This window comes from Callorhinus ursinus, unplaced genomic scaffold (genome assembly GCF_003265705.2).
Source record: "Callorhinus ursinus isolate GAN/ISIS: 27379988/994484 unplaced genomic scaffold, GSC_fseal_2.0 scaffold34, whole genome shotgun sequence".
Taxonomy (NCBI): Eukaryota; Metazoa; Chordata; class Mammalia; order Carnivora; family Otariidae; genus Callorhinus; species Callorhinus ursinus.
In genome coordinates, this window is record NW_027397096.1 from 12,277,975 (window position 1) to 12,290,415 (window position 12,441).

Genomic DNA, 12,441 nt, shown 5'->3' on the forward strand with positions numbered 1-12,441 from the left:
AAGATTTACTCATGAACTTCTGAGTTTTAGATCAGCTTCCTCTGAGGCTCATTCCCAAACATACTAAAATCAATTTTTAAAGACTTTGCAGCTCTGGTGTTTAGACAGATTAAGAACTTACAGAAGGGTAAAGTAGTCCTAACATTTAGTTGCCTATAAACCACAAAAAACTTTGATTATTAAAGGAGTATAAACCACAAAACTTTATTAAAGGAGTATCTTATATAATTATGGTGTACCCTTTGTGATATAAAATGTTTGAGGGAATAACCCCCTTTTAAGACCAACGTGGTACTGAGGCTCATGACCATTTCTATCTGAAGATCTATCTTCATTAATTTTATGGATAAAATATTGAATAGAATTGGGTCCAGCCAAGATTCTATAGCACAAGATTAGAGACACCCCTCCGGGTTGATATAGCCCTATTAATCAAGACTTTTTTGGTATGATTGTTCAATTAATTATGAATAATCCCAACTACTGTAACACTTCCCTGCTTTAGGATAAAGTTCATTTTCCCTAAGGTGGCACTCAAAATTAAGAGTTTTTCATGGTCTGACTTCTTAATTCTGTCTTGAACTCCTGCATTATCTATCCCACCATAAGCACCTCTGTTTTAGTCTGTTGGAACTGCTTGTTTCCAAATCCTTCATGCTACTCATGGGCCTTCTCCACCCCCACCCCCCGTTCCTTCTGTCTGAATTCCTTTATTCTCTTTATGTAGTACCTATGTATACTTTAAGTCTCACTTCCAGTGTTTCCTTGCTAAGAAATCTTTCCTTGACAAACCACCTGTATCTTCATTAGATTTAAGTATGTCTCATTGATGCTCCCAAGACACCCTTTACTTCCTTCCATCATAGTACTTCACATATTGCACTACACTGTTAAAACTTGTCTCCCCTAAACAAAAAAACACCAACCAACCAACCAAAAAAACAAAAACCCCTTGTTGGAGGGCAGGACCTATATTTTATTTCTTTGCCCTTGGCACAGTATGGTACTTAATACTGGTTTGAATTAATGATTTAAGTGTAATGATCTCATGAGACCTTATTAAATAACCTGAATATGCATCTCTATACTCTATCAGTTTGTTAATGCTGTCAAAATGAAATGTGGAGTTTGATTTCAACTATTCTATTCTCTCTTGTATATGTACTACACTATTATTCATATCACTCTAGAAGGCTCATGGTACTAATTATGTATATACAAGTATGTTTCTCAGTAGACTAGGGCTAAAGGTCAAAGGTTTGTATCTCATAACTAGTTTATAGTAGTCTATTAAAACAGTGCTTTAGTAAAACTATGCTGGTTTCTAAAGATCTTGTCATAAAAGTGAGGTAAATTTGTTAGTAGTTTCTAACTTTTTTTAAAATAAAAAACCGGGGAAGTTGCACATTTCCACTCCTCTGGCATCTTCTAGTTTTCTACAGTATTTCTGAAATCATTATCTAGAAGTTCTTTTAGCACCAAGGTTGTAACTCATTTGGACCTGGCACCTTTAAATCCTTTAAGTCAGTTAACTATCTCAGATTTTAATTTCATCATAGACAAGTTATTTTACACTTTAGAGCTTTAAGACCCTTCAAGCTGGCTTTTTTAGTTGGGAGTAGGTTAGGAGAGAAAGGAGATAGAGGGCGCCTGGGTGGCTCAGTTGGTTAAGCGACTGCCTTCGGCTCAGGTCATGATGCAGGAGTCCCTGGATCGAGTCCCACATCGGGCTCCCCGCTCAGCGAGAGAGTCTGCTTCTCCCTCTGACCCTCCCCCCTCTCAGGTGCTCTCTGTCTCAAATAAATAAATAAATCTTAAAAAAAAAGAGAGAGATAAAGTATTAAATACTTGATTCTTTGCATTTTTTCCATCCTTGATCTTGCTAGAAGCATATTTTAAGATTTTATTTGAGAGAGAGGGCTATTTAGAGGGAGAGTGAGAGGGAGGAGGCTCCCCACTGAGCAGAGAGCCCAAAGCAGGACCCCAAGATCATGACCTGAGCTGAAGGCAGACAACCAACTGAGCCACCCAGGCACCCACAGCATATTTTAAAAGTCCTGTTGTAGGGGCGCCTGGGTGGCTCAGCTGGTTGAGCGTCTGCCTTTGGCTCAGGTCATGGTCCCAGGGTCCTGGGATCGAGCCCCACATCGGGCTCCCTGCTCCGCGGGAAGCCTGCTTCTCCCTCTCCCACTCCCCCTGCTCGTGTTCCGTCTCTCTCTGTGTCTCTGTCAAATAAAGAAATAAAATCTTTAAAAAATAAATAAATAAAAATAAAAGTCCTGTTGTAGCCTTTAAGCATTTTTCCCCTCTGGCAAGGCTTAATTATTCTGGATTTGACTCTTCTAGAGAACACAGGTATTAATCATCCCTCACATTTGTATTTTACAAATTTCTAAATTTTTGTAATCCTTTGAGGTTCCCAAAGCTAATGTTAGGAAGGTATGGTTACTATGGAGTTCACGTACAAATGAACAAATTGACATCTCAAGAGGTTCCAATGTTTTCTCTGTAGTCACGTTAGAAGGTAGCAAACCTAAGAGCACAAGAATCCTAATCTAGTGATCCTAAACTATTTCTACTAATGTGAAAATAGTCCTAATTAGAATTGTACAAGTTCATTTAAATTATTTGCAAAACTCACGCTTCAACTAAGTACTGTAGTTTGAGGTACTTATCACAAGAAGTCTATTCAAGTATTTCAGTGCCTTACTAATGTGCTAGATGTTGTGTTGGATTCTAGATGCAGTAGTAAGCAAAATAGACCCAATTTCTGCCCTCATAGGGTTGTTTGGTAGGAGACATATACAAACTGTGAAAAACACTTATGAAGGCTCCATATAGAATATTACAATAAAGGAATATAACTTGGGGACCTAGTATGAAGCAAGGGTGTGTATGTGGAAAGTGGGGGAAGCCTTAAGGCAAAAATAACCGTAGGGCTTTCAAAGAACTCATATGCCTAAGAGACTGGGAGGAAAACACAGGAAAGCCCATTCTGAGGCCTGTGGAAAAGAAGGTAGGGGACAGACCATGTAAGACTTTTGATATTTAGAGCAAGAAGCACCCATAAAGGGTTTTTAAGCTACCAAGAAAAAAAAAAATCACAGAAAATATAAACTGTGAGACAAAGAATAACTTAATAAAGTACAAGTTCCAACTACATATATCCCCTTTAAAAGGCTTATTTTAAAATTTTTGTTGGCAGAAACTATTTCAAAATGAACACAACGATTTTGGGGTTTGTCCTTACTCAGCTTAAGTTTGTACAAAAATATTTAAAATGGGTGCTTATACAAAATATTTTTAATGGATTGTTCATATCTGAACCCCTTTATGTTTCAAAAACATTTATGTGATCAAAAAAATAGGACTGAACTAAGCTTTAAATATTTGAAAGTAGCTTGTTTAGACTAGAAAATGGATACCAAACTGACCAGCCTAACAGGAGTATGTACATACATATATAATTTTCCTGTATATTAATCACTGATACAGTTAAAATCTTTTTTTAAATAAAATACCACAGATGGAGAAATTAAAAGTCCCATCAATTAATTTTTAGGTTACCCCTTTCCACTTACGATGAAAAAAATATACTAATTTTTACGTAAGTTTAAGATGGAAATATTTTGAACAGAATGAGACACCACAATGAAGGCTTCATGAATAATTTATTCCATTTGAAGTTTTTTTTTTTTTTAAAAAGTATAAACCTTTTCATTTCCTCAATCACAATTTGTACAACTCAGTGTTATGGCATTCGGCAGCAATAGTGTTTGTTCCTTATTCTTTTTTTGTTACATTAAAAAAAAAAAGCAATTGGACCATATTAAATGTCACTGCTAAACAACAACTTTAAAACGCCCCTTCATAAAGTGACCAAGCTATTTTGAGAGAGTTGATGCTGACATGTCCAGTAATGACGTTACAATTTGTAGTTTAAACTCAGTAACTTTAAGGTCCACAAATCCAGTTACTTTGAAAACTAAAGCTATTTTAAAACTTCATGAATACATCAACCTGAGGAGTATTTTAGGTCCCAAATCCAGTTTTTTAATTAATACTCCACAAAAGAGAAAACACATATGAAAATTTAAACCACAGTTCTGGGCCCATTAAAACACCAAGAAAAACCAGAAGGTAAGATTTCCAGCTGACTGGGGGATTGGGGGGAGAGTGGGGGAGGGGGAGAGCAGGGCCAAAAAAAAAAATGTGTGTCAAAAACATTTTTCCTTAATTTAGACAAACTAAAATCTTAAGAGGAAACCCAGACCAAAACATTACTCATGCAACATTAAATGTATTAATAGACTGATATGCGATGCCATAGTGGATGAATAGCAAATTATATGATGCGACAGCATTTAAAAACTTCCTTTTAATGTATTCAATTTGAACATTTTAAATAATGCAACATAGTATTTTGATATTACAGTATTAACATAGTGCTTGATTAAAGATCTGCAAATCTTTGTAGTAACACATTAAGTTAAAAAATTACCTCAGAAGGTAAATATGAAGACGAAAGGAGAATATTTTCATACAGTAATCTGTGCCATACTGACAATTGAGTACGAATACAGCTGAGGATAGTTGACTAAGTAGTAAGAGCTTAATTTTAGTGGTTTAAGAAAAGTTTAGAAAGATTTAAAAATTACAGCTACTTTAAAATTTAAGGATTACATATAAGTACACTTGGTGGCCTTCTGGCCAAACAATAAGGTGTACAGAAATTTATTCATACAGTGTTAATTCACAGTCCTGAAAACTGAATGGCTTGCATAAGAAAGTATGGCTAGATGTTTCTCACTGGTTGGAAGCAGACATTATGTAACTAATCTTTTTAAATGCCAAAATACTGAACTTCCACCCTGCTTGGTAATGGATAACTGCACAAAAAACAGACGTTAGCACTGTAACAAAGAAGTCAAGGTGTTGGTGATCAACTGGTATAAAGAATATATTATTTTGCTTACCATTTAAACAAACAAAAAAATACTACCCATACTTGTCTGTGACAGTACATTAGTAAGTCAGATCCATCATCCTGCACAAAAGGTTAATTTTTTTTTTTCTGAAATAAGTCTCCTGACCTTTTCTAATGACTATTTAGTAATTTTCTATTTAAGTGTGAATTTATATGTGAAGGGAAGAAAAAAAAAGTCTTATCAGTAAATCCTGTATATTTGGGAACTACTCCCTGACTCCCAGATAAAAAGGAATTGTACACTGCGTTCCTTCCTTATGGCTCCATATAAAAGAAACTGTCAGGGAATAATTTTTTAAAAATCTATTTTCAAAACTGAGGTGTGGTTACTATAAGCTAGTGATATTAAACAACTGAGAATATAGTTTTTATTTTTAGAAGTCACTACTGGGCTAAGTATATTTTAAAAAGGATACTTTTTATAGAAATTCCAAATAAGCATCTTTTCCCTCAAATCTCAGACAAGTTTTTTTTTAAGTACAGAACAAAACATGCCAACATAATCTGTAGTGTGCTAGCATAATTTAAAAATGAATGCAGAGATGTGATCTTTAAATTTTAATTTCAAAAATGCTGACCACTGGAATTGCATTGTAATTTTGAAGAAGTGATTGAAAACCTTCGTCACCAGTTGTGTTCTTCATAGAAAAAACAAGACTTGCTAATGTTTTAATATACACAATTTGAAGTTATACTGTTTATAAGAAAGTGATATTTAAGCTAAGCATATAGTATTTACAAAACAAGTTTCAGTAAAAACAAAACAAAACATACCGAATTACAGTTTTGTAAATACAATTGATTTTGTCTTTGTGGAGAATTAGTGAATGTACAAATTCCAAATTTTGCTAGACTGCTTCCAAGAAAGATAGGTAGACTTGGTGACTGTGAATTCAAGTCAGCAACAAAGGTAGGAGGCTAACTTGGACTCTCCTGTGAGCAGCACTGTAGAAACAACATTTTAAGGGGGTAAAGCCTGCATAAAAGCATTTCTCTTGGCATGTGCAAACAAGAAGGGGGAAAGCTGTGTTGAAGGAAGGGGTGAATTAAAGTCCCTAAAATTCAAGTCCCTTCTTTAGGGAGGTGAGAACCTCCTTGGCATATGCCCTGCCTTAATCTGAGCTGTGTAATAGAAAAGTACAGACTCTGGTGTTTGGGACTGCCATCTCCAAACCAAGAAAATTAAATAAATAAAAAAGGCAAAAGGAAACAGGTTAAGTTTAGAAAATGGTTTTTTAACTAGTGGAATAGAGTATGAATACCAGAATTCACTGAGAATCTATTTACACCACAGTTTGATTGCACACACACACCCATACATATGCATACTCTCACACACATTCCCAATCTTTAATTTAAAAAACAAAAAAAGTCAAACAGAGTGACTGTTCTTAAAATAATTTGTAAAATGCCTAGAGCTGGGCTAAATTTCAACCTTATAGCAGATCCTGAAGATAATTTTCATAATTAATAATATTCCCATGCCTAGATGTGCCACTGTCAAAAATGAAAAAAAAAACCAAAACCAAAAACATTTAAGCATGTAACATTAAACACCAAAATTAGTTTAAGCATTCAGTAGCAAATGTTTTTCTTGTAAAACTAAGTTTCTTTCACTGGAAATGGCCTGAAATATTAGTCATAGCCCTAAACCATAGTACAAAATATAACTGAAGAATTCTCATTTTATTCTAAGTTAAACCACCCAACAATATCACTTGTATATTGCCATCATGTTATTCTGTAAAGGTGTGATATATAAAATGCTGTAAGACCCAGTACCTTTTCAATTTATAAACACAGTGAACTTCATTACTGTACATGTACTCTGCAACTACAGCTTAGCTGTAAATCCTCCACACACAATGGTATGGACATTATTCTCCCTCTATCCCCATTAAACTGTACATTGAGACAATACAAATTTACTGTCCCACCCACCCCTTACAAAAAAATAATACTCTAAAAGCAACCCTACTGCAACTTTTTAATTAAGACGATTACATATATTTTAGACCAATTGCTTTAAAGCAAGAAGGCAGTATAAACCTTCTAGGAAAATTTTTATAAAAGAGGTTAAGAAATATAAGACAATTTATACATTTAAAAACTTACAATAAATAAGAGATGCAGGCATTTTTGAATACTAGATACTATAATCCAATATAAGAACATCTTGATGTTCTGAAGCCGTATGTTGAAATTCATTGTTCCTCATGTTTCCTCTCCATGCTTTTAATATTCATTTAATATGACTGGGTACTATGGCTCATTACTTTTCACAAATACTGTGACTGGAAAAAAAAGGTTAATTTTGCTACGAAATGTTATAATACGTTTTGTATGATCAGTCATCATCCTAAAGAGTTCAGTATAGTCAATGAAAAATAGCAGGGTTATAGCCCCTCCCCCCAAGTCAAAACAATATTTGTTGAAGTAATAAGAATTAGACCCCATCACAGATGACTTTCACTGAGAAGATAACTGTAACTTAATCTTGCAGCGAAATATCTTTTTTCCTTGTTCTTTTCTTGCACAGTTCCATCGAATGAAGATCACAGCATATTCATGATAAAGTTATATAACTGATTCAGCACCACAAAATGAATTGGGAGACATGAGCGTCTGTCCTGGATTGCAGGGTCACAGGTTAGCCAGGAGAGTGCATTGTACTGTTCCAAAACAAACCTGGAAAGTGTAAGTCATGTATTTACTTTCACTGTAGATTTTGGAAACAGTTCCCAATTACAGCATCTAAGATTCAAAGCTACTTTATTTTTTATTTCAATTTTTAAAGATTTTATTTATTTCACAGAGAGACACAGCGAGAGAGGGAACACAAGCAGGGGGAGTGGGAGAGGGAGAAGCAGGCTTCCCGCGGAGCAGGGAGCCCGATGCGGGGCTTGATCGGATCATGACCTGAGCCGAAGGCAGACGCTTAACGACTGAGCCACCAAGGCGCCCCTTTTTATTTTTTTGAAGACTTTACTTATTCATTTGACAGAGAGAGAGTGCACAAGGAGGGGGAGCCCCAGAGGGAGAGGGAGAAGCAGACTCCCTGCTGAGCAAGCATCCCAGGACCCTGGGATCATGAGGAGCCGAAGGCAGACGCTTAACCAACTGAGCCACCCAGGCGCCCCTCAAAGCTACTTTAAAAAATGGTGGAAGGTATGGAATAAAGAGTCCTTGGGGAGATTAAAGATTAATTTTCATAAAAAGAACTCTCAAAAGTAGATTACACATGCTAGAAAGAAAAGCACTCATTCTGAATGATGTACTTCATCTAGAGATCCAAGGGTACACAACTGTTAATTATCGCCAAATATGAGAGAAATATGTAAGAATCAACATTATATTCTTTCAAAGATGTAATGGAGAACCTTTAACAGTAAAAAGAGTTATACCTGAGGACATCTGAAGTCTGATTTGAGTCAAGTGGGTGGGAGTGTTTACTGTGAAGCAGCTCGTCAGATTGCACTGAAGGCACGTGGAGGTGCAAAGAGGCCTAAAAAAAACAGGAAATCAGTCAGCCAAATGGAAAAGTTGTTGGTTTTACCTTATTTTCCCAAAGTCTCGTCCTTGATGAAATACATTTTAGACCTATGTAATGAATGGGCACCACTATAAAGATGCTTGTTCTCCTTGTTTAACCAATTTATTACAGAATTTTTAAGTGCATAACTTATACTGAATCTTACTTTATTTTCATCAGCTCTATTGCTTTTGAGACCACATAATAATCCTTAAAAAGGTTATTGAAAAGTTATTTTAAAAGTCATTTAAAGGCATCTATTTTCTGAGTGTAACATGCCTAGTTGCATAAATGTTTAAAGAAGCACTAAGCTGATAAACCTGAAGTCTGTCTACAGGTTACATAGAACTTTATGCACATACACGTAGGTCTAGCACTGAAAAATGTTAAGAGGAGTAAGTATATGCAAATATACTGCTTACAAAGGTATAAATTTTAAACAAAGTTACCTATGGTGGAATTGTGAGCACTCTAGTACAGTGCATAGTGCCTTCTTTGCCCATGCAATTTCATAATGGAGGCTTGGTGACAACTGTCACACCCATTTCGGTATGACAATGAAGAGTGGAAGAAAGGAATTTCAATTAAAGTGAATAATTTTTTGTTTATTGAGTCAATATATGTAAAGTGTTAAAAAAAACTATGAGAGATGGAGAAACTCTTAGCAGATCTCATTCTGTATACTGTAAAAGATACTATTTTATATTTAGGTCATCTCTTCTCCACAACTGTTATATATATATATAAACTCTTGTGTTATATATTCAAGAATATAACCAAAGATATGTGTTTTTTTAACTGCCCATAAACTCTTGATTTATAAGGTATAAACAAAAGTCTCATATGGCATATCACTACAAATTAGATGAATATAGTCAGTACCAGATATTACCATTTAATTTCTATGATAAAGAGATTTTTTAATCATCTAGGTAACAATTTATTATTTTTCCAAGTAAAGAGAAACACATCAGGTAGTTTTATTGCCTATGGTATAGGAAATAAAATGGAATGTATGAAAACAAAAGGTGAACAAAATTATGGTAAATTATGCCTTACCTGGTAATTCAGACCAGAAGTCCTAATCTTGTTACACTGTATCTGAGGGTGAATGCCCACTTTACACTATCCTCTCTGCAAATAAATATTGAGTAGAAAAGAATCTGGATAGTCCCTTGGACTTTTTGTAAAGTGGTGTTTCCTAAAAAAATGTTCCGTGAAACACTAAGGTCATGAACTATTCATTGGTGTTACACAATCGCTTTCTGGTGTATTAAAGTAAGTTTGGGAAATAGTAGGTATACAATGTTATTTACTGCTGTTTTTCCAGAAACTTTAATGTGCATACATGTATTATAACAAGAAAAGGGGGGCAGAAAGCATGTGCAACATTTCCCAAAGGACCAAAGAACCCTTTGTTTTGAAGAAACACCGACAACTACTATTTTGCAGAAACACACTGGGAATATGTTCTTGTAATGAGATCTGTATAGACCACTGTACATATACTGGAAAAGGAAGAAAAGTCATATGATAAAACTTCATTACCTTGACTGCCACTCCCTAAATATATTATTGCATCAATAGTCAATTCAGATCAACAGTTGTTGTATTCTTTATGAATGTGCTACTGAAGTTCAATGCTTAGTCTCAAATGTCACTGACTCAATGGTATGTGGGCCAAGGGTATCAAGATTTAATAGCAACAGGCTTAAGAGAGGACAAGCCTATTGGTTCAGGTACCTACTAAACTATAACCCCCCAAAACTAAAGCACAGTATCCAACTTTTATCCTACATGTAAAAAGCAACTGGCAAGAAGTGAGGTTAGCATGACTTCTGGAATAAAACAGTCAACTTCTGGTGCGTGTTATGTAAGAATAAATGAATCAGATCTGAATTTCCTATTCTGGAATAGTAGTAAGCAACAGCAGTAACAAACTCTGGATAGGGCTTTCACATCTCATTTTACCACTTTATAATGTATCTCAACCTCGTTATGTCACTTGCTAATGAACTTGTTTGGATAAATAAGTCACTATGGGTCTGAGAATCTTAGCACTTGAAAACCACTTAATAGTCTAACACAGCAATTTACAAAGCTAGAAAAAAATTTTTAAGGAGGTAGTAAATGGACCTAAATATCAAATATTCTTAACAAAACTATGAATCCTTTAATCCCCAAAATATTATGGCATAATAGCAGTATGATGTAATTCAAAGAGTAACAGTATAATCATGAAAGGATCCAGACTGTAGTCCTGGGTCTACTACCAATTTATGACTTTGGACAAATGAGTTTTTCTGAACTTTAATATGCTCACCTAGAAAATGAGAAGGTTAGATTAAAAGTAATATAAGGTTCACCCAGATTTAAACTTCCACATGTGCAGCTGCAAATAATAAGAGCAAGGGTCCCAGAAATATAACTTAAGATTAATTAAAAGTTCAAACTTAAGTTTCAATTTAAAAAGTAGAGCTGTTTCATAATTAGGTAACTTCCTTGTGATCTTGTCATATTTCAAAATGCATTTAATAAGACCTTAGACACTTCTATTTCTTAGGAATTAAGCCATCAATTAGCATTATTTAGGAACTGGCATAGAAATGGAAATACCTTAAGAAAAAGGGGACACTGATATTGTGCTTGAGGACATGCTGACCAGAACCAGTCAGGTAACGGACCCGCTTTGGCAGTTGATACAAAGTAACCAAGGGCCAATGGTTGCTGAAGAATATTAGTTACTTCATCATGAGATTCTGTTGAAAGTAGCCGATCAGTACCCTGGCCCTTAAATAGAGAAAATTAAAAGTATGTTAGTTCACTTGATATACCTTGGCACTAGATATACAGAATGGTTTATGGCAATCAGTCTATCTTACGACACCAATTTAAAAAAATACTAAAGGATATTGAAAAAAATCAGTTGCTATGTACTTAGTAAGATCATAATTTAAAGAATGAGTTTTAAGAGTTATATGAAGAAATTAATATACCAACTGTTTAAGTTTGTATTATTATGCCGAGCCCATGTTCAGTGAATGTGTGCATAAACTTTTCCAGCCAATTGAAAAATACAAAATGTTCAATGAAATTTCTAACTTACTTCCTAATACTCCCTCAACTAATTCCTGACCACCACATCTCAATCCAAAAGGTAAATTAAATTTAGCTTTGTTAATCTAACACTATAAAATGCAGTTATTAGTTTTTAGGAAAGCATTATGGCAATAGGAAGGGACAACTATTAAGTGATGCTCATATCCTTCAGATTTAGTCCATGTATTTCTTGGTATTTATGTTAAGGAAATAGATAAAAAGAAGAAAAATGATATGCATGGAAATGTTCATTGCAATACTGTCTATAACAGAAAAAAATAAAATACTTAAATGTCCAACATTTTGGGAATGATATAACAAATTACGGGAAAACAATGATGTTAAAAGGTGATTATACTTATTTATATGTATTGAAAGCTACAATATAAATACATGTGAAAGGAAGGTAATCTGCTAAAAGTAGAAACGATTTTATTAAAGTGGTAAGATTACTGGTGCTTTTCTATATACACATATATTTTTTCAATAATCTCACTTTTTTCCAAGGTTTTTTTTTTTATTTTTATGTAATCCCTACACCCAACATGGGGCTCGAACTTAAAACCCCGAAATCAAGAGTTGCATACTTTACCAACTGAGCCAGCCAGGCACCCTAATAATCTCACTTCTTTCCAGTTTAAAAAAAAAAGGAAAGATGTAAGCTAAAACTGGAGAAAGATCCTTATTTTATTCTTTAAGATTTTATCCATTTACTTGTCAGAGAGAGAGCGAGCGCGCAGAAGCAGGGAGAGCAGCAGGAAGAGGGAGAAGCGGGCTCCCTGCTGAGCAAGGAGACAGATGCATGACTCGATCCCAGGACTCT

General features: G+C 34.8%; 1 protein-coding gene across 2 annotated transcripts in view; it reads right to left on the reverse strand.

Annotated features, from left to right (window-relative positions):
• Positions 1 to 3,652: 3,652 nt before the first annotated feature.
• MED13 (mediator complex subunit 13) overlaps positions 3,653 to 12,441 on the reverse strand; it is a 101,007-nt gene continuing 92,218 nt past the window's right edge. For both annotated transcript variants that reach the window (XM_073879506.1, XM_025851084.2), the window contains 3 exons: positions 11,136 to 11,309; positions 8,392 to 8,492; positions 3,653 to 7,675 (listed from right to left, as the gene is read on the reverse strand). In XM_073879506.1, the coding sequence (XP_073735607.1) occupies positions 7,543 to 7,675; positions 8,392 to 8,492; positions 11,136 to 11,309 (408 nt within the window). In that variant the 3' untranslated portion in view covers positions 3,653 to 7,542. The remainder of the gene's footprint in view (positions 7,676 to 8,391; positions 8,493 to 11,135; positions 11,310 to 12,441) is intronic.